The 19824-nt window shown below is 47.7% G+C and overlaps 1 protein-coding gene across 1 annotated transcript in view; it reads right to left on the reverse strand.

Moving 5' to 3' along the window:
- The window catches only part of CENPS (centromere protein S), a 109987-nt gene that overhangs the window by 81330 nt on the left and 8833 nt on the right, over window positions 1–19824 (reverse strand). The window contains exon 2 of the mRNA XM_053691488.1: window positions 4500–4623. Coding sequence (XP_053547463.1) covers window positions 4500–4623 — 124 coding nt within the window. The remainder of the gene's footprint in view (window positions 1–4499; window positions 4624–19824) is intronic.

Here is a 19824-nt window from a genome sequence, read left to right on the forward strand (position 1 = left end):
CAAAAACAAAACACATGTCCACCTCGTATTGTTGTCTGGCTATAACCACGCTCTCCCTTATAGAGCTCCAGTTTCACTGCAGATCACGCCCTACTGTACAAGTGAAAATGTCCATTTATTGGAGCTTTCCCGCCTACAAGCTCTCTCAGCTACACACACACACACACACTGTAGTTAAAAAAGAAAAAAACAATTTCGGTTTCGTTTCGGTTTTCGGCCAGGATCATCCTGAATTTTCGGTATCGGTTTCGGTCCAGAATTTTCATTTCGGTGCATCCCTAGCGCGGAATGGAATGAAGAACCCGACAGGAATTTAGAAGCTTTGATAACCTGGACTCCGTCAAAGTAAATTTTCATTTCTACAGAATCTATCAGAGTCCCTAGAAAGGAAACTCTTGTGAGTGGGGATAGAGAACTCTTTTCCTCGTTCACTTTCCACCCATGCGACCTCAGAAATGCCAGTACTACGTCCGTATGAGACTTGGCAATTTGGAAGTTTGACGCCTGTATCAGGATGTCGTCTAAATAAGGGGCTACTGCTATGCCCCGCGGCCTTAGGACCGCCAAAAGCGACCCTAGAACCTTTGTAAAGATTCTTGGGGCTGTAGCTAATCCAAAGGGAAGAGCTAAAACTGGTAGTGCCTGTCTTGAAAGGCAAACCTGAGAAACCGATGATGATCTTTGTGTATCGGAATGTGAAGATAAGCATCCTTTAGATCCACTGTAGTCATATATTGACCCTCCTGGATCAGTGGTAGGATGGTACGAATAGTTTCCATCTTGAACGACGGAACTTTGAGGAATTTGTTTAAGATCTTTAGATCCAAAATCGGTCTGAAGGTTCCCTCTTTTTTGGGAACCACAAACAGATTTGAGTAAAAACCCTGTTCCTGTTCCTCCTTTGGAACTGGATGGATCACTCCCATAACTAGGAGGTCTCGTACACAGTGTAAGAATGCCTCTCTCTTTATCTGGTTTGCAGATAATTGTGAAAGGTGAAATCTCCCTTTTGGGGGGGAAGCTTTGAAGTCCAGAAGATATCCCTGGGATATAATTTCCAACACCCAGGGATCCTGAACATCTCTTGCCCACGCCTGGGCGAAGAGTGAAAGTCTGCCCCCTACTAGATCCGTTACCGGATAGGGGGTCGTTCCTTCATGCTGTCTTAGAGGCAGCAGCAGGCTTTTTGACCTGCTTACCTTTTTTCCAGGTCTGGTTTGGTCTCCAGACCGTCTTGGATTGAGCAAAAGTTCCCTCTTGTTTATTATTAGAGGAAGTTGATGCCGCACCTGCCTTGAAGTTTCGAAAGGCACGAAAATTAGACTGTTTGGCCCTAGATTTGGACCTGTCCTGAGGAAGGGCACGACCTTTTCCTCCCGTGATATCAGCAATAATCTCCTTCAAACCAGGCCCGAATAGGGTCTGCCCCTTGAAGGGAATGTTAAGTAGCTTAGATTTTAAAGTCACGTCAGCTGACCATGATTTAAGCCATAGCGCTCTGCGCGCCTGTATAGCAAAACCAGAATTCTTAGCCGTTAGTTTATTCAAATGAACAATGGCATCAGAAATAAAATAATTGGCTAGCTTAAGTGCTCTAAGTTTGCCAAGTATGTCATCCAATGGAGTCGCTACCTGTAAAGCCTCTTCCAGAGACTCAAACCAGTACGCCGCAGCAGCAGTGACAGGGGCAATGCATGCAATGGGCTGTAGGATAAAACCTTGTTGAATAAATATTTTCTTAAGGTAACCTTCTAATTTTTTATCCATTGGATCTAAAAAAAGCACAACTGTCCTCGACAGGGATAGTAGTACGCTTTGCTAGAGTAGAAACTGCTCCCTCCACCTTAGGGACTGTCTGCCATAAGTCCCGTGTGGTGGCGTCTATTGGAAAATATTTTTCTAAAAATAGGAGGGGAAGAGAACGGCACACCTGGTCTATCCCATTCCTTATTAATAATTTCTGTAAACCTTTTAGGTATTGGAAAAACATCAGTACACACCGGCACTGCAAAGCATTTATCCAGTCTACACAATTTCTCTGGCACTGCAATGGTATCACAGTCATTCAGAGCAGCTAAAACCTCCCTAAGTAACACGCGGAGGTGTTCAAGCTTAAATTTAAATGTAGAAATATTAGAATCAGGTATCTTTCCTGAGTCATTAACATCACCCACTGACTGAAGCTCTCCTTCCTCAGCTTCTGCATATTGTGAGGCAGTATCAGACATGGTTCTTAAAGCGTCAGTATGCTCTGCATTTTGTCTCACCCCAGAGCTATCTCGCTAACCTCTAAGTTCAGGTAGTCTGGCTAATACCGCTGACAGTGTATTATCCATGACTGCCGCCATGTCTTGTAAAGTAAACGCTATGGGCGCCCTAGATGTACTTGGCGCCATTTGAGCGTGAGTCCCTTGGGCGGGAGTCAAAGGGTCTGACACGTGGGGAGAGTTAGTCGGCATAACTTTCCCCTCGTCAGATTCCTCTGGTGATAATTTTTTAAAAAAAAGAATATGATCTTTATTACATAAAATGAAGTCAGTACATTTGGTACACATTCTAAGAGGGGGTTCCACCATGGCTTTTAAACATAATGAACAAGGAGTTTCTTCTATGTCAGACATATTTATACAGACTAGCAATGAGACTAGCAAGCTTGGAAAACACTTTAAATCAAGTTAACAAGCAAATATAAAATACGGTACTGTGCCTTTAAGAGAAACAAATTTTGTCAGAATATGAAAAACAGTGAAAAAATGCAGTAAATCAAACGAAATTTTTACAGTGTATGTAATAGGCTAGCAGAGCATTGCATCCACTTGCAAATGGATGATTAACCCCTTAGTTCAAAAAACGGATCAAAAAAACAAAATAGACGTTTTTTAACAGTCACAACCAACTGCCACAGCAAGCTGTGGTCCTACCTTCCCCAATAAACGACTTTGGAAAGCCTTTGAGCCATTTAGAGATGTCCTATAGCATACAGGGGACTCCTGAGGGAAGCTGGATGTCACAGTTTGTAATTTTAACTGCACCAACTGTAACTTTTATACTATAACAGTGGAAAGACTCAGTAAACTGTTTTCTAGTCAAAATTTAAGCCAGCCATGTGGAAAAAACTAGGCCCCAATAAAGTTTTATCACCAAAGCATATATAAAAACGATTAAACATGCAAGCAAACGTTTTATATTGCAATAGCATAAGGGTATTACCCCTGGGAGTAAGCATGATACCAGTCGTTATTAAATCACTGTATTCAGGCTTAACTTACATTAATCCGGTATCAGCAGCATTTTCTAGTGTTTTCCATCTCTAGAAAAAATTATAACTGCACATACCTGATAGCAGAATAAACTGCACGCCATTCTCTCGCTGAAGTTACCTCATCTGTGTAATTCCCTCAGACATATGTGAGAACAGCAATGGATCTTAGTTACAACCTGCTAAGATCATAGAAACCTCAGGCAGATTCTTCTTCTATTTACTGCCTGAGATAAAATAGCACAACTCCGGTACTATTTAAAAATAAACTTTTGATTGAAGAAAATAAACTAGCTATATTTAACCACTCTCTCCTACAACGACCTAGCTTGTTGAGAGTTGCAAGAGAATGACTGGGTATGACAGTTAGGGGAGGAGCTATATTACAGCTCTGCTATTGGGTGTCCTCTTGCAACTTCCTGTTGGGAATGAGAATATCCCACAAGTAATGGATGATCCATGGACTGGATACACCTTACAAGAGAAATTGATGTTCCTGTTCTGAAAAAATAAAATACCCCCCCCAATGAGGTGAGACACTGTCTACCAATAAAGCAGTGGGAGTTCTGCCTATCAGCCAGTGAGCAATCAGTCCTTAAAGTGAATGAACAGTTTATTGAATTAAAGACCAGTATCAAATAACAATCTAAAAAACAGGGGAGATTTTATTCATTTAAAAAAAAAGCATCTTTGTAAATTTTAAATTACCTTTTGCGTTATGTTAACCATAATGTTGATCCTCTGCCCGCAGCTCATGCTTTCTTTAGAAGAACGATGACGAATCCGGCTTCCTCCCATCGTCGTGTGCCCCCTTTGGCATCCAGTTCGTGGGGCAACGAAACGATTGGTAGAAGCCGGATTCGTCATCGTTCTGCTAAAGAAAGCAGGAGCTGTAGGTGTTTACCATAACGCAAAGGTAAGTATTTTAAAAAAATAAGCATCTTTGTAAACTTTAATGAATTAAAGTGCCCCTGTTTTTAAGATTATTATTTGATACTGGTCTTTAATTAATTAAAGTTTACATTCACTTTAAGGTCTGGCTGCACTTGCCGTTAGCTTCAAAATCAAAAACAGCTTTAACGTGGCTGTGAAAAAAACCAACATGTTTTAGGTGTTGAAACAGCTCTCTCTCTTATACATGATAGCAGTTCCCTTTAGCACACGCTTAGCAATACACAGTAATCCCCAGTAATAAAACCTGCAACACAACGGCAGAATAAGGAGAGACATTTGTATTCACCAGATTGTCTGAAGGTGATTTCAGAAATTGCAGCAACAGCTTGTTTGCTAAACTGAATGTTTTTATCGTCAGCAACTTCCTGACACAGACAGCCCACTGTGTAATGAACAGCAGCTTTCAGCCTCTGAAAAAACAGACATATAGACATCAGAATGTGCTTTGTTGTACAAAACCTATAACATCATCAGACACAGCGAAAGGACTATTTTTCACTTTCTGCAATAAGATTATTTTTTGTGAAAATGTTTCTAAAGGTTATTTTGAAATGAAATTACATTTTAAATCAGACATTTACACTAAAGCACCATCTCAAATGTACTGATTGGAGAAAAAAAACATAATAAATATATATATATATCTTACCTGATAAATTAATTTATTTCATGCTGGCGAGAGTCCATGACCTGTTACATATAGGAATGTGTAGCCCATATAACAGGTTGTGGACTCTCGCCAACTGTATGAAAGAAAAAGTAATTTTTAAAATGTTATAATATATTGCAGCAGTTGAAAATTGCATTGCAAATTAGCTGCAGAAGAAAAAACAACAACTTTTTTTTAAAGTGTCTCTTAAACACATTTGTTTCCTTTGCTCTTGTTCTATCATCACATAATTATAGGTGCATTGCTCACAAGAAAGTCTTACATTCAGGAGTCACAGCTTGACAGACTGCAAAGGGCTGGGGGGTTAAAAACATTCCTGAGAACCAGTCATCAATTAATGTACTGCTGCTTTGCTGCACTGCTCCATGTTTGACTGTTTTCTTCAAAAAGTGCTTGATTTTAGCTGCACTGTATTAAGGACACATTACACAGTGCAGCCAGAGGACAGGGCTGTTTGAACAGAAAACCCTGATGTGGAGCAGCGCTGCAAAGCCGGAAAAAGGTTCCTGCATGTGTCACGTCCTTTCTGCAGACATGCTGCGTTTACTGCAATGACATTGCAGATCACAGCATTTTCTGCCTTGGGGGTCACAGGTAGTTACAGACTCATCTCACTGACTCCTTATACAGACCTGTGGAATAACCCGTTTCCTCCATGTTTTCTTCTTGGCCAAATCGTGAAATGTGTTCACAACCGCATTCATGAGCGTTACCATAAGTGCACAACCGCATTCATGAGCGTTACCATAAGTGCACAACCGCATTCATGAGCGTTACCATAAGTGCACGTACAGTACAGGCAATTATTTGCTTGTGAATATCCTAATACAGACTTGACCTTGTCTTAGCAGAAAAGTTTGCAAGATAGACTCATTACCCATTGTAAAAGCCCCTGCATTCAAAAGCAGTGCTAAATGAAAACACTTTTTAGTAAAACGGGAGATTGCTATTTAAAAAGGTACAGCAAAAATATTTTATTTATATGCATAGCACAACGGTAATTAACAACACTACATTGCAAATGGTTTTAAAGCATTTTTTACAGTTGAGGGAAAAACACCAGACTCATTTTGGCAAATTGATGCAAACTACAAACTTTCACCTATAGCAAATATACACAAACCATGGAGCTAGAGATGACAGGGAGCTAGGCTGGGGATATATCTGTAGCTTTTTTAATTGGATGGGACCCTGCATGGATCAAAAACTAAGTTGCAAGTTGTTTCACATGTGCATGCCAAGGGCAGAAAGTATCTCGGTTTTGTTAGATAATCAGATATTGCATGTTTCCTGTGTTTATGCTGACTATATAACAGAGGCAACACACACAGACTGATCAACTTAAATAAGATACAAAAAATAAATTAACCCTGGATTCTAGTTTACATGGCTGGGGGCTGGCGTGAGCATAGAAGGAGCGCAAACTAGTGGGGTTGGCATTAGCATGGAAGGAGAGCGCACTGGTAGGGTTGGCGTGAGCATGGAAGGAGCATGCACTGGTGCGGCTGGCATTAGAATGGAGGGAAAGCGCACAGTTGGGGCTGGCATGAGCATGGAAGGAAAGCGCATTGGTAGGGTTGGCGTGAGCATGAAAGGACAGCACAGTGGTGGGGTTGGCATGAGCATGAAAGGCGAGCGCAGTGGTGGGGTTGGCATGAGCATGGAAGGACAGCACAGTGGTGGGGTTGGCATGAGCATGGAAGGAGAGCGCAGTGGTGGGGTTGGCATGAGCATGGAAGGAGAGCGCAGTGGTGGGGTTGGCATGAGCATGGAAGGAGAGCGTAGTGGTGGGGTTGGCATGAGCATGGAAGGCGAGCGCAGTGGTGGGGTTGGAATGAGCATGGAAGGAGAGCACGGTGGTGGGGTGGCATGAGCATAGGAGCGAGCGCAGTGGTGAGGTGGCATGAGCATGGAATGTGATCGCAGTGGTGAGGTGGCATGAGCATGGAATGTGATCGCAGTGGTGAGGTGGCATGAGCATGAAAGGCGAGCGCAGTGGTGGGGTTGGAATGAGCATGGAAGGACAGCACAGTGGTGGGGTTGGCATGAGCATGGAAGGAGAGCGCAGTGGTGGGGTTGGCATGAGCATGGAAGGAGAGCGCAGTGGTGGGGTTGGCATGAGCATGGAAGGAGAGCGCAGTGGTGGGGTTGGCATGAGCATGGAAGGCGAGCGCAGTGGTGGGGTTGGAATGAGCATGGAAGGAGAGCGCACTAGTGGGGTTGGCATGAGCATGGAAGGTGAGCACAGTGGTGGGGTGGCATGAGCATAGGAGCGAGCGCAGTGGTGAGGTGGCATGAGCATGGAATGTGATCGCAGTGGTGGGGTGGCATGAGCATGGAAGGCGAGCGCAGTGGTGGGGGTGGCATGAGCATGGAAAGAGAGCTTAGTGGTGGGGGTGGCATGAGCATGGAAGGCGAGCGCAGTGGTGGGGTTGGCATGAGCATGGAAAGAGCTTAGTGGTGGGGGTGGCATGAGCATGGAAGGACAGCACAGTGGTGGGGTTGGCATGAGCATGGAAGGAGAGCGCAGTGGTGGGGTTGGCGTGAGCATGAAAGGACAGCACAGTGGTGGGGTTGGCATGAGCATGGAAGGCGAGCGCAGTGGTGGGGTTGGCATGAGCATGGAAGGACAGCACAGTGGTGGGGTTGGCATGAGCATGGAAGGACAGCACAGTGGTGGGGTTGGCATGAGCATGGAAGGCGAGCGCAGTGGTGGGGTTAAAATGAGCATGGAAGGAGAGCGCACTAGTGGGGTTGGCATGAGCATGAAAGGAGAGCACAGTGGTGGGGTTGGCATGAGCATGAAAGGAGAGCACAGTGGTGGGGTTGGAATGAGCATGAAAGGAGAGCACAGTGGTGGGGTTGGCATGAGCATGAAAGGAGAGCACAGTGGTGGGGTTGGCATGAGCATGGAAGGACAGCACAGTGGTGGGGTTGGCATGAGCATGGAAGGAGAGCGCAGTGGTGGGGTTGGCATGAGCATGGAAGGCGAGCGCAGTGGTGGGGTTGGCATGAGCATGGAAGGCGAGCGCAGTGGTGGGGTTGGCATGAGCATGGAAGGCGAGCGCAGTGGTGGGGTTGGCATGAGCATGGAAGGCGAGCGCAGTGGTGGGGTTGGCATGAGCATGGAAGGCGAGCGCAGTGGTGGGGTTGGCATGAGCATGGAAGGCGAGCGCAGTGGTGGGGTTGGCATGAGCATGGAAGGCGAGCGCAGTGGTGGGGTTGGAATGAGCATGGAAGGACAGCACAGTGGTGGGGTTGGCATGAGCATGGAAGGAGAGCGCAGTGGTGGGGTTGGCATGAGCATGGAAGGCGAGCGCAGTGGTGGGGTTGGAATGAGCATGGAAGGAGAGCGCACTAGTGGGGTTGGCATGAGCATGGAAGGTGAGCACAGTGGTGGGGTGGCATGAGCATAGGAGCGAGCGCAGTGGTGAGGTGGCATGAGCATGGAATGTGATCGCAGTGGTGGGGTGGCATGAGCATGGAAGGCGAGCGCAGTGGTGGGGGTGGCATGAGCATGGAAAGAGAGCTTAGTGGTGGGGGTGGCATGAGCATGGAAGGCGAGCGCAGTGGTGGGGTTGGCATAAGCATGGAAGGAGAGCGCACTAGTGGGGTTGGCATGAGCATGGAAGTCGAGAACAGTGGTGGGGTGGCATGAGCATGGAAGGCGAGCGCAGTGGTGGGGGTGGCATGAGCATGGAAAGAGCTTAGTGGTGGGGATGGCATGAGCATGGAAGGCTAGCGCAGTGGTGGGGTTGGCATGAGCATGGAAGGAGAGCGCACTAGTGGGGTTGGCATGAGCATGGAAGGTAAGCACAGTGGTGGGGTGGCATGAGCATGGAAGGTAAGCACAGTGGTGGGGTGGCATGAGCATGGAAGGAGAGTGCACTAGTGAGGTTGGCATGTATCAATGTGAGGATTTCATGTACTACCAATACAAATGAGCACAGTGGTGAGGTGGCATGAGCATGGAAGGAGAGCGTAGTGGTGGGGTTGGCATGAGCATGGAAGGAGAGCACAGTGGTGGGGTGGCATGAGCATGGAAGGAGAGCACAGTGGTGGGGTGGCATGAGCATGGAAGGAGAGCACAGTGGTGGGTTGGGATGAGCATGGAAGGAGAGCGCAGTGGTGGGGTTGGCATGAGCATGGAAGGCAAGCACAGTGGTGGGGTAGCATGAGCATGGAAGTCGAGCACAGTGGTGGGGTAGCATGAGCATGGAAGTCGAGCACAGTGGTGGGGTGGCATAAGCATGGAAGGAGAGCACAGTGGTGGGTTGGGATGAGCATAGAAGGAGAGCGCAGTGGTGGGGTTGGCATGAGCATGGAAGGCGAGCACAGTGGTGGGGTTGGCATGAGCATGGAAGGCGAGCACAGTGGTGGGGTTGGCATGAGCATTGAAGGCGAGCGCAGTGGTGGGGTTGGCATGAGCATTGAAGGCGAGCGCAGTGGTGAGGAGGGATGAGCATGGAAGCAGAGCGCAGTGGTGGGGTGGCATGAGCATGGAAGGAGAGCGCAGTGGTGGGGTGGCATGAGCATGGAAGGAGAGCGCAGTGGTGGGGTGGCATGAGCATGAAAGGAGAGCGCAGTGGTGTGGTGGCATGAGCATGGAAGGAGAGCACAGTGATGGGGTTAACATGAGCATGGAAGACGAGCGCAGTGGTGGTTTGGGATGAGCATGGAAGGCGAGTGCAGTGGTGGGGTTGGCATGAGCATGGAAGGCAAGCGCAGTGGTGGGTTGGCATGAGCATGGAAGGAGAGCACCGTGGTGGGGTTGGCATGAGGATTGAAGGAGAGCACAGTGGTGGGGTTGGCATGAGCATTGAAGGAGAGCACAGTGGTGGGGTTGGCATGAGCATTGAAGGCGAGCGCAGTGGTGGGGTTGGCATGAGCATTGAAGGCGAGCGCAGTGGTGAGGAGGGATGAGCATGGAAGCAGAGCGCAGTGGTGGGGTGGCATGAGCATGGAAGGAGAGCGCAGTGGTGGGGTGGCATGAGCATGAAAGGAGAGCGCAGTGGTGGGGTGGCATGAGCATGGAAGGAGAGCGCAATGGTGGGGTGGCATTAGCATGGAGAGCGAGTACAGTGGTGGGGTTGGCATGAGCATGGAAGGCGAGTGCAGTGGTGGTGTTGGCATGAGCATGGAAGGATAGCGCACTAGTGGGGTTGGCATGTGCATGGAAGGCGAGCACAGTGGTGGGGTGGCATGAGCATGGAAGGCGAGCGCAGTGGTGGGGTGGCATGAGCATGGAAGGCGAGTGTAGTGGTGGGGTTGGCATGAGCATGGAAGGCGAGTGTAGTGGTGGGGTTGGCATGAGCATGGAAGGAGAGCGCACTAGTGGGGTTGGCATGAGCATGGAAGGCGAGCACGGTGGTGGGGTGGCATGAGCATGGAAGAAGAGCGCACTAGTGTGGTTGGCATGAGCATGGAAGGCGAGCACGGTGGTGGGGTGGCATGAGCATGGAAGAAGAGCGCACTAGTGTGGTTGGCATGAGCATGGAAGGCGAGCACGGTGGTGGGGTGGCATGAGCATGGAAGAAGAGCGCACTAGAGGGGTTGGCATGAGCATGGAAGGAAAGCGCACTAGAGGGGTTGGCATGAGCATGGAAGGCGAGCACGGTGGTGGGGTGGCATGAGCATGGAAGAAGAGCGCACTAGTGGGGTTGGCATGAGCATGGAAGACTAGCGCAGTGGTGGTGTTGGTATGAGCATGGAAGGAGAGTGCACTTGTGGGGTTGGCATGAGCATGGAAGGCGAGCACGGTGGTGGGGTGGCATGAGCATGGAAGAAGAGCGCACTAGTGGGGTTGGCATGAGCATGGAAGACTAGCGCAGTGGTGGGGTGGCATGAGCATGGAAGGAGAGTGCACTAGTGGGGTTGGCATGAGCATGGAAGACTAGCACAGTGGTGGGGTGGCATGAGCATGGAAGGAGAGTGCACTTGTGGGGTTGGCATGAGCATGGAAGGCGAGCACGGTGGTGGGGTGGCATGAGCATGGAAGAAGAGCGCACTAGTGGGGTTGGCATGAGCATGGAAGGTGAGCACGGTGGTGGGGTGGCATGAGCATGGAAGAAGAGTGCACTTGTGGGGTTGGCATGAGCATGGAAGAAGAGCGCACTAGTGGGGTTGACATGAGCATGGAAGGCGAGCACGGTGGTGGGGTGGCATGAGCATGGAAGAAGAGCGCACTAGTGGGGTTGGCATGAGCATGGAAGGCGAGCACGGTGGTGGGGTGGCATGAGCATGGAAGAAGAGCGCACTAGTGGGGTTGGCATGAGCATGGAAGGCGAGCACGGTGGTGGGGTGGCATGAGCATGGAAGAAGAGTGCACTAGTGGGGTTGGCATGTATCAATGTGAGGATTTCATGTACTACCAATACAAACGACTAAACCAGTTAATATTCTTTATGAACACTAAACAGTGGTACAACTTTATCAAGCTACATCTGCACCGTATTTGCTATTAGAGATTTCCCCGTTTCATTGCTATGTCCCCTGTATACAAACATACAGGAAACGCTAATAAAATATATAAATAAATGTGACTCACTCCTAAATTACAAGTCTGTTTGTCAATCTCTGCTCTAAGCTTAGGTCAACCTGTTTCTACTTTAACATTTAACTTAAAGGGACACTGAACCCAAATTTTTTCTTTCATGATTCGGATAGAGCATGCAATTTTAAGCAACTTTCTAATTTACTTCTGTTATCAATTTTTCTTCTTTCTCTTGATATCGTTATTTGAAAAAGAAGGCATCTAAGCTAAGGAGCTAGGAAATTTTGTAGTTCTGAACCATGGACAGCATTTGTTTATTGGTGCTGTCCAATCAGCAAGGACAACCCAGGTTGTTCACCAAAAATGGGCCGGCATCTAAACTTAAATTCTTGCTTTTCAAATAAACATACCAAGAGAATGAAGAAAATTTGATAATAGGAGTACATTAGAATGTTGCTTAAGATTGCATGCTCTATCTGAATCACAAAAGAAAAAATTTGGGTACAGTGTCCCTTTAACCAAAAAAAATAAATGGGGATTATGTTATTTTTGTGAGGAACAGCCGACATAATTTTGTCACTTCCTAAAAGGAGCAAAGATGAATTTAATGAGCAGAGGCCCATATGTACAGAACTGTCCAAACGTTTTAGGTGTGAAAAACAAATGCGGTAAAGTAAGGCGGCTTTTATAAATAGAAATGTAAATGGTTTATTTTTATCAACGAAATGCAAAGTGAGTGAACACAAAAAAAATCTAAATCAAACCAATATTTGTTGTGACCACAATTTGCCATTAAATTAGCATCAATTCTTCTAAGCACACAGGTTTGTTAAGGAACTCGGCAGGTAGGTGATTCCAGACATGTTGGAAAACTAACCACAGTTCTTCTCTGGATTTAGGCAGCCTCTGTTGCTTCTGTCTCTTCATGTAATCCAATGATGTTGAGATCAGGGCTCTGTGGGGGCCAGACCATCATTTCCAGGACTCCTTGTTCTTCTTTACGCTGAAGATAGTACTTAAAGGGACGTGCAACCAAAATGTTTTTTGCTTCATGATTTAGAAAGCGCATGCAATTTTAAACAACTTTATAATTTACTTCTATTATCTAATTTGCCACATTCTCTTGATATCTTTTGTTGAAAAGCATATCTAAATAGGCTCAGTAGCTGCTGATTGGTGGCTGCTCATAGATGCCTTGTGTCATTTGTTCACCCATGTGCATTGCTATTTCTTCAACAAAGGATACCTACAGAATGAACAAATTAGATAAATGAAGTAAATTGGAATGTTGTTTAAAATTGTTCTCTCTATCAGAATCATGAAAGAAAAAATTTGGGTTTCATGTCTATTTAATGACATTGGCTGCATATCTGGGGTCCTTGTCATGTTGCAGAATAATTTTGGGGACAATCAGATTCCTCCCTGATGGGCAATACCATTAGTTCTGAAATTCCCACCTCCATTTGTAGAAATGTAGCCCCAAACTTGTAAGGAACCTGCACCATACTTCACTGTTACCTGCAGACATTCCTCCTTGTATCGCTCTCCAGTCCTTTGGTGAACAAACTGCCTTCTGCTACAGATCTTTCACATACTGCGGCTACAGACCTATGTTACATGTTTCTTTGTGCTTCTTCAAAGAGCTGAGACAGCACATCTGGAAACCCCAGTCTGCCTTAAAATTTCTGCCTGGGAGAGACCTTGCTGGTGCAGTGTAACTACCGTGTCTTGTTTCTGTGCTCAGTATTGCCACGGTGTATGACATTAAAGGGACCGAATACTGTAAAATTGTTTTTCCCTTAATGTATTTACAATGACTTGTTATATCGGCTGCAGAGTATAGAATGTATGAGAAACTGCATTTTAATGTTTGAGTATATGAAATAGCTGTGTTACGGTTACCCTTAGTCTCGCTGAGAGATGGACCGCTTAGTAGCCTGGATCCCTATTGCTAAAGAGGGGAGAAGCTGCTTTCCATAGTATTCTATATGAGTCTCGCATATATAGAATAATCTCCCTTAGCTGCAGTACAGCTAGGATACCCTTCTGCCCACAAAAACGAGTCAAAGCTGCGATTGAGGGTCAAACAAGAACTCAGGACTGGGATGCCCAGCCTGCTTTTTATTAAGGTTACATGCACACAGGGCACTCCCAGGGTGGGGGGGAGCACAAAATCCCCCATCACACATTTAGATAGAGAGCAATGTCCTTTGACAGGCCACAATAGGATTACAGTACTTAAGATAACAAGTTTACAAGTTCATCTTATCAATTAGCAGTCTGGCTCCGGAGGTGATTAGACAATGGGATTGTTTATCTCTAAACTTAGAGCTGAGGCCAGCAAACTTGTATTTAGACAATAGTTTCTAAAAGCTGAAAAAAGTTAACTCTTTATGAAATGATACTTGTTACGGTTTTCTTGGAGCCCTTCTTAGGCGCTGGCTTGGCTGGTTCAGGCATTGCTGCTGGGAAATAAGCTCTTCACAACAAAATAACTAATGCTTCTGTAACAGTGCTCCCTTTCTGTGGAACACTCTGGCAGACACGGTCTGACCCCTTTTCGGGGCAGACTAAGGCTGTCCAGACCGCTGGTTATGCGGGGCTGAGGTCGGTTTGTCTGGACAACCCGTCGGTGTTGCCATTCTGTTTCCCAGGTCTGTAAGTAATGGTGAAATTGAAGGGTTGCAACGATAAGCTCCAACGTAATAGCCTGCCGTTATCTCCAGAGACCCGGTTCAGCCACACCAACGGGTTATGGTCGGTGACCAGAGTGAACTCCTGCCCATATAAATAGGGAGTCAATTTCTTTAATGCCCACACCAAAGCCAAACACTCCTTTTCGACCGCTGCATAGCTGACTTCGCGGGGCAGGAGCTTCCGGCTGATGTAGGCAACTGGATGCTCCCCTCCATCTTCGCCCACTTGGCTGAGGACGGCTCCCAGCCCAAACATGGAAGCATCTGTATGGACGATAAAACGTTTGTTAAGGGCTGGGGCCGCCAAGACAGGAGCGTTAATTAGAGCATTTTTGAGAGCCTGGAAAGCCGTTTCACAGTGGGGAGACCACAGGACCTGTCGAGGTAAGTTCTTCTTGGTCAAGTCAGTCAGGGGTTTGGCAAGTGTGCTGTAGTCTGGTACGAACCGTCTATAGTACCCTGCCGTGCCCAGGAAGGCTAGGACCTGAGTCTTAGTGATGGGGGTGGGCCAATTGGCGACAGCTTCTATCTTGGCCGGCTCTGGTCGCTGCTTTCCACACCCCACCCGGTGACCCAGGTACTGTACCTCGGCCATCCCAAAGTGACATTTTTCTGGCTTCAGAGTCAGGCCAGCAGCCCGGATCTGATCCAGAACCATTCCTACATGAGCTAAGTGGTCCTCCCAGGACTCACTGTGGATCGCTATGTCGTCCAGGTAGGCGCAAGCAAAACTCTGGAAGCCATCCAGGAGCCTATCCACCAAGCGCTGGAATGTAGCTGGGGCATTCTTCATCCCAAACGGCATTACCCTAAACTGATATAAGCAGAATGGGGTGACGAATGCCGACTTGGGGATAGCCTCCGGGGCCAGGGGAATCTGCCAGTAACCTTTGCAGAGGTCAATAGTGGTCAGGTAATTTCCCCTGGCTATACGATCGAGTAGCTCGTCTACCCTGGGCATAGGGTAAGCGTCCGTCACGGTTTTTTCATTGAGCCTCCGATAGTCTACGCAGAACCGGGTGGTCCCATCTTTCTTGGGCACCAAGACAACTGGGGAGGCCCAGGGACTATCGGAGGGCTCAATTACCCTGAGCTGGAGCATCTCATCGATCTCCTTCTTCATTCCTGTCCTAACTGCTTCGGGGATTCGGTACGGAGCCTGGCGCAAGGGAGCTTGTCCCGGAGTATCTACCTGGTGGGTGGTTAAAGTAGTGTACCCTGGCTTCGGGGAGAAGGTGAGGTGTTTGGACTGGAGGAGTTGGCTGAGCTGCTCCCTTTCAGTGGGGCTAAGTCGGTCCCCTATCTGAACCTGAGCCACTATACCTGTGGGGAGACTCTTTTCTAATAGGTCTGGAATGGGTAGACTGTCGGGGTCTTCCTGAGGGGAACAACATACGGCCGTCACGTTCTCTGGTCGCTCAAAATATTCCTTGAGCATGTTTACATGGAATGTCTTTCTAAGATTGTTGTCATGGCAGCTAGATATCACATAAGTGGTGTCTCCCCTTTTCTCTACGATCTGGTAGGGACCCTGCCAGGACGCCTGCAATTTGTCTGTCTTCACCGGCTTAAGTACTAACACCTTTTGTCCTATGGTGAAGATTCTCTTTCGGGCCCCCCGATCGTACCATACTTTCTGTCTTCTCTGGGCCAACTGGAGATTAGCCCGCACGGATTTGGCTAATTGCTCCATTCGGTCCCTGAGTTCCAGCACGTATGGCACAATGGGGACACCGTCAGCCTCCATCTCTCCCTCCCAGTGCTCCCGGATCAGGTTTAGGGGTCCCCGTACCTTTCTTCCGTAGAGCAACTCGAAGGGAGAGAACCCTGTCGTTTCCTGGGGCACCTCCCGATAAGCAAATAGGAGGTGCGGCAGGAAGCGTTCCCAGTCTCGGTATTCCTGAGTGAACGTCTTGAGCATTTGCTTGAGGGTCCCATTGAACCTCTCACACAGCCCGTTCGTCTGGGGGTGGTATGGGGAGCTCAGGAGGGACTTAATTTTGCAAACCTGCCAGAGTTGTTGGGTCAATTCAGCCGTAAATTGGGTGCCTCGGTCGGATAGGATTTCTTTTGGAAATCCTACCCGGGAGAACACCTGTACTAGTGCATTCGCTACCGTATCCGCTTGTATGTTGGATAGGGCGACAGCCTCTGGGTACCTGGTAGCGTAGTCCACTACGGTAAGAATGTAGCGCTTACCGGAGGGACTAGGGGTAGCCAGTGGTCCCACTAGGTCAATAGCAACCCGGCTGAAGGGTTCCTCTACAATGGGCATATTTACTAGATGGGCTTTAGGGTGATCGCCTCGCCTTCCTACTCGTTGACACACATCGCAGGTGTTACAGTAAGTTCTAACGTCAGCGTGCACCCTTGGCCAAAAGAATGTGTGAGTAATGCGGTGTAGGGTACGGGTTACGGCTAGGTGGCCTGCTAAGGGGATGTCGTGGCCTATCTTGAGGATTTCTTGACGGTATTTGTGGGGCACTACCAGCTGTCGCCTACGCTGTCCCCTTTTCTCTGTCCAGCGGTATAGTTTCCCTTTTTCCCATAAGAATGTTTCGTTATCTGCCCCGCCCCCTCCGGTCTCTGCTCGTTCCCGGTACTTTTGTAAGGTCGGGTCAGTCTTAGACTCTGTCTTGAAAGCATCTGGGGTGTCCCAGGGTATGGGGCCTAACATGTCAGGCAAGGTCGGGGTAGGTCTTACCTGTGTCTCCCGCACTGGTGAGAGCTCTCGCTCCGTCCGGGCTTGGGCCCGTGTAGTCACTGGGTCCGCCTCGTTGTTGCATACTGGAGCATAGGCAGAAGTCATGGGGCCCAAATCGTTGCCCAGTAGTACTTCGGCAGGTAAATTATCCATTATGCCCACGTTCACAGCCCCCTTTCCCGCTCCCCAATCAAGATGCACTTGAGCTGTTGGAATTTTGTACACATCCCCCCCCGCCACTCTAACGGCCACAGTCTGTCCGGATCGCTTGTGCTCTGGCACCAAATGACTCTGTACCAGCGTGATAGTAGCTCCTGTGTCTCTCAATCCCTCGGTAGATCGCCCCTCGAGCCATACCTTCTGCCGATGGTGCTGGCGGTTATCTGAGGCAGCATATACAGGGTCCGCCTCGTGAAGCTGCCCCACATATCCCTCCATAGGGGCCTCTTGGTTAACACAGAGGGCCCGGGCCGGACGATAGGACCCAGAGGGGTAATTGTAATTCCTGGGTGTCTGGTGCGTATTAAGGGGGCAGCTAGCCATGAAATGCCCTGGTTGCTTGCATCGGTGGCAAGTCGGTCTGGGACGCTCAGAGCTGTTATTGGGTGGTCCTGAGTGTCGGACGGGCCCTGTGGGCACCGGGGCTCGGAATTCAGCACGAGGGGGTGCACGGTAAACCTCTCTGGGTTCGACCCGTGCTGGAGCTCGGTAGTTCATGGGTTCGTGAAGACGGGAGTCATAATGTTCATCGGCCAATTTGGCTGCTTCTTCTAAGGTAGAAGGCCGCCTGTCTAGCAGCCATTCCTTCCCTTGCTGTTCCATGCCATTATAAAAATGTTCTAAGAGAAACAATTGTAAAATTTCCTCACCAGTCACCGCTTTACTTCCGCTCAGCCAGTGATTTGCCGCTCTCCGCATTCGGTGCGCCCATTCCATATGGCTTCTTTTTCATGCCCCGAAACTGTCGGCGATACGTGTCCGGAGTTACAGCGTACCGTCGCAACAGTGTCTCCTTAACTAGCTCATACTGTGTCACTTCCTCAGCACCCAGAGTACGAAAGGCTTCCAGGGCTCGCCCGGATAGTTTCCCAGACAATATCGTGGGCCACTCTCTGTTGGGAATCTGGTGCAGGGCACATTGCCTTTCGAAGTCCGCCAAATATTCATCAATCCCTGTCTCGCTCTCTAGGAAGGGTCGAAATGCCGCATAGGGTATCTTGGGCCTCCCAGCATTTTCGACAGGGATGATTACCTGCGGGGCTTCAGCATTGCGGTGTGCGTTCGCTAGGTTGAGTTTGTGGGCTCGAGTCTCTCGTATATCCTCATCCGCCTCCGCCATCAACTGCTGTACCAATTCCATGGAGGGGTTTGGCCCGTATAATGAGAGCCTTTCCCGAACAATCCTGGTTTTTTCGTCACTAATCGTGGTCAGTGTTTCCGCCATTGTGAAGCTCTGATCCAGTTCGGTCAATTCTGCGATCAGCTCTCTCCTCGGCCGGTTGCTGGCGTACCCCCCTCTGCTTTCAAGTAAATCCTTTAGGGTTGTACGCTTCAATTTTTCGTAAGCGCTCTCCATCTGTTCTGTACCTCTCCTAGGAAATCCAGGAAAATCCCGCCGCTGCCGCCAAATGTTACGGTTACCCTTAGTCTCGCTGAGAGATGGACCGCTTAGTAGCCTGGATCCCTATTGCTAAAGAGGGGAGAAGCTGCTTTCCATAGTATTCTATATGAGTCTCGCATATATAGAATAATCTCCCTTAGCTGCAGTACAGCTAGGATACCCTTCTGCCCACAAAAACGAGTCAACGCTGCGATTGAGGGTCAAACAAGAACTCAGGACTGGGATGCCCAGCCTGCTTTTTATTAAGGTTACATGCACACAGGGCACTCCCAGGGGGGGGGGGGGGGGGGAAGCACACATTTAGATAGAGAGCAATGTCCTTTGACAGGCCACAATAGGATTACAGTACTTAAGATAACAAGTTTACAAGTTCATCTTATCAATTAGCAGTCTGGCTCCGGAGGTGATTAGACAATGGGATTGTTTATCTCTAAACTTAGAGCTGAGGCCAGCAAACTTGTATTTAGACAATAGTTTCTAAAAGCTGAAAAAAGTTAACTCTTTATGAAATGATACTTGTTACGGTTTTCTTGGAGCCCTTCTTAGGCGCTGGCTTGGCTGGTTCAGGCATTGCTGCTGGGAAATAAGCTCTTCACAACAAAATAACTAATGCTTCTGTAACAAGCTGGTTTTGTGCTTTGAAACCACAACCTATAAAATGGGTTGAGCTTGCAGGTAAAATCGAATCTTTAATTGTACCCATTTGTGTAGACACACATGAGTCCTTATCTTATATCTGACTGTAAACCAAAGCCCAATACAATGGAAAATTAAAAATGTTATTACTGATCTCTTCTACACCCTAGTGTGAATGTAATTTCTTCTGCTGGCTGTGTTTATACAGCTTGCCAATAGCCTGTACTTAAAGGGACAGTCTAGTCAAAATTAAACTTTCATGATTCAGATAGGGCATGCAATTTTGAATAACTTTCCATTTCCCTTTTATCACCAAATTTTCTTTGTTCTCTTGGTATTATTAGTTGAAAGTTAAACCTAGGTGGGCTCATATGCTAATTTCTAAGCCCTTGAAGGCCGCCTCTTATCTCAAAGCATTTGACAGTATTTCACAGCTATAGGGCGTTAGTTCATGTGTGACATATAGATAACATTGTGCTCAAGCCTGTGGAGTTACTTACGAGGGCACTGATTGGCTAAAATGCAAGTCTGTAAAAAAAAAACTGAAATAAGGGGGCAGTCTAGAGGCTTAGATACAAGGTAATCACAGAAGTATATTAATATAACCGTGCAAGTTTACCTAAAAGAATTGATGCTGTGAAGGCAATGGGTGGTCACACCAAATATTGATTTGAGTTAGATTTTTTTCTTCTGTTCACCAACTTTGCTAAAAATAATCTATTAACATTTCTATTTTTGAGAGCATTTCACTTTACAGCATTTTTCACACCTGCCTAAAACGTTTGCACAGT

This window comes from Bombina bombina, chromosome 8 (assembly GCF_027579735.1).
Source record: "Bombina bombina isolate aBomBom1 chromosome 8, aBomBom1.pri, whole genome shotgun sequence".
NCBI classification, from domain to species: domain Eukaryota; kingdom Metazoa; phylum Chordata; class Amphibia; order Anura; family Bombinatoridae; genus Bombina; species Bombina bombina.